The 2,059-nt window shown below is 40.5% G+C and overlaps 1 protein-coding gene across 1 annotated transcript; it reads right to left on the bottom strand.

The window, feature by feature from the left end:
* Nucleotides 1-402: 402 nt before the first annotated feature.
* Nucleotides 403-2,036, bottom strand: LOC118337718 (arf-GAP with Rho-GAP domain, ANK repeat and PH domain-containing protein 2-like; the record flags this gene model as incomplete). Its single annotated transcript, XM_035674818.1, is given in 5 exon segments — nucleotides 403-529; nucleotides 798-854; nucleotides 966-1,065; nucleotides 1,285-1,353; nucleotides 1,854-2,036. Coding segments are annotated over 5 exon segments (536 nt in total), but the record flags the coding sequence as incomplete, so codon positions are not given.
* Between the last annotated feature and the right edge of the window lie 23 nt (nucleotides 2,037-2,059).

The following is a 2,059-nucleotide window of genomic DNA, read 5'->3' as shown; positions in this document are numbered from 1 at the left end:
CAGGGCCCCGCATTGACCGGATTCTGTCAAGAGGAATTTTATTAATTAGTGGACGCACTTTTTGTTTCCAAGCTTTTGTTGCTGATATAGTAGCCTGTTTTGCAGTTATTACTGTTAATTATCTGCAAGATAAATTTAGTGTTTTTTTCTCTGGAGTCTGGTGGGCCCATTGTTTAGTTCTGGTACTCCAGTGCGACATCTAGTGGTTCTGAAAGTCATATACAGAACCTTTAACCTGCAGGTGCTCTGGTCTTTAATTTTAGTGTGACACTGTTCTAAACAAGAAAATCAATACATTAGTATCATATAGTATATATCAGTAGCAGTATTAGTATCAGTAGTAGTAGCAATATCAGTATTAGTATTAGTATTAGTATCAGTATTAGTATTAGTAGTATTTACCCGTCTTTGAGGAAGACAGACAGAACTTCTCGCAGGTCGAGGACATCACACGTTGCCGAGTTGTTTTCTAACGAGAAGAGAAAACGATCTTCCTCCAGTTTACCATGAAGCTCCTCCTCTTCCTCACCTGCACACACACACAGACAGACTTTGGTGACATTTTACACTAGTACAGTGATTGCTGTACGGTGGCCTTTTGGTTCAAAACACAAAAAGATTTCAGCAAATAACAAACATAAATATACTTATTCTTTGTTGTTTTTGTGAAATGTTTCAATGTTTGTCCTCTCAGAGCCACCATACTGATGTCATACAACTTCAAACATCATTCATTAAAAAAAGACAAACAAATCATCAACACGTCTTTTCATTAGCTCACTGTAAATCCATCATACCTAAGGGGGCGAAGTCAGGTCCGCTATTGGCTGACTGTGGCAGGTTGGGTGGGACCTCTGAATAAAAACAGAAAATAACAGACCTGATTAAAGAATCATCAACGACCACACCCACCAGTGATGTCACAGTATCCCGGAGTACAGTGTGTGTGTATGTGTGTGTGTTACCTGTGTACTCGTTGAGTCGGAGCAGCTCACTCTGCAGAGCCTGACCCGCCCTCTCAGCCAGCACGATGGGGGAGAGACTCTGAGGGTCTGACTGACACACCTGCACACAGGTAACATCAGTCAGAAACAGGATGCACTAACCAATTTACACCTCATTTACCTGCTGTCGCATGTCAACATTTATGTATGAAAAAAACAATCACGTTCACAACAACAACAGTGAAACCATGAGGTGTGGTACAGTGTGACACAGTGTGATACGGTTAAATACGGTGTGGTACGGTGTGATAGGGTGAGATACGGTGTAAACCCATCAGACCTTTGCTCCTGAGCAGATCAGAGACATTGTTTCTTCTACGTCGGCTCCACTAACCACCTCGCGCAGCCTCTGCAACAACAAATACAACATCCAATCAAAAAACATTTATTATTATTCATTTTATCCAAACTTTGATTTTTTTCTGAAGCGTTTTTATTCGCACAGAATTCTTGTTTTTTATACTGAAATACATCTCACAATTCATACCTCATATATTAACATTAATGTGTTCATACTTTGTATATTAACATTAATGTGTTCATACCTCGTACATTAACATTAATGTGCTCATACCTCGTACGTTAACATTCATGTGTTCATACATCCACATTAATGTGTTCATACCTCGTACATTCACATTAATGTGTTCATACCTCATACATTACCATTAATGTGCTCATATCTCGTACATTAACATTAATGTGTTCATACATTCACATTAAGGTGTTCATACCTTATACATTACCATTAATGTGTTCATCAATGTTAAAAGGAGTTCGGTCTNNAATTGAATTGAATTTAATTGAATACCGGTGAGTTACTATGGTAACTGTGTTTGAATGTCACACCTGGTCCATCAGAGAGTGCGAGGACGCCAGAATGTGGACTCGTCTGTAGCGCCCCCCGCAGTATTTGTCCCGTATGAACTTTGATCTCTCCTCGTCAGACGAGTCTGGTCGCAGCTGCTCTGCTGCCGGCACAACTGGAGCCCACACCTGATTGGCCAGCCGGTTACCGTAGGTAACAAACAGCTGGGAGAGGAAAGAGTTAAAGG

The sequence above is a fragment of the Morone saxatilis genome, unplaced genomic scaffold (genome assembly GCF_004916995.1).
Source record: "Morone saxatilis isolate NCDOM2014 unplaced genomic scaffold, NCSU_SB_2.0 Contig352, whole genome shotgun sequence".
In the NCBI taxonomy this organism is placed as follows: domain Eukaryota; kingdom Metazoa; phylum Chordata; class Actinopteri; family Moronidae; genus Morone; species Morone saxatilis.
This window is presented reverse-complemented; position numbering and strand designations above follow the sequence as displayed.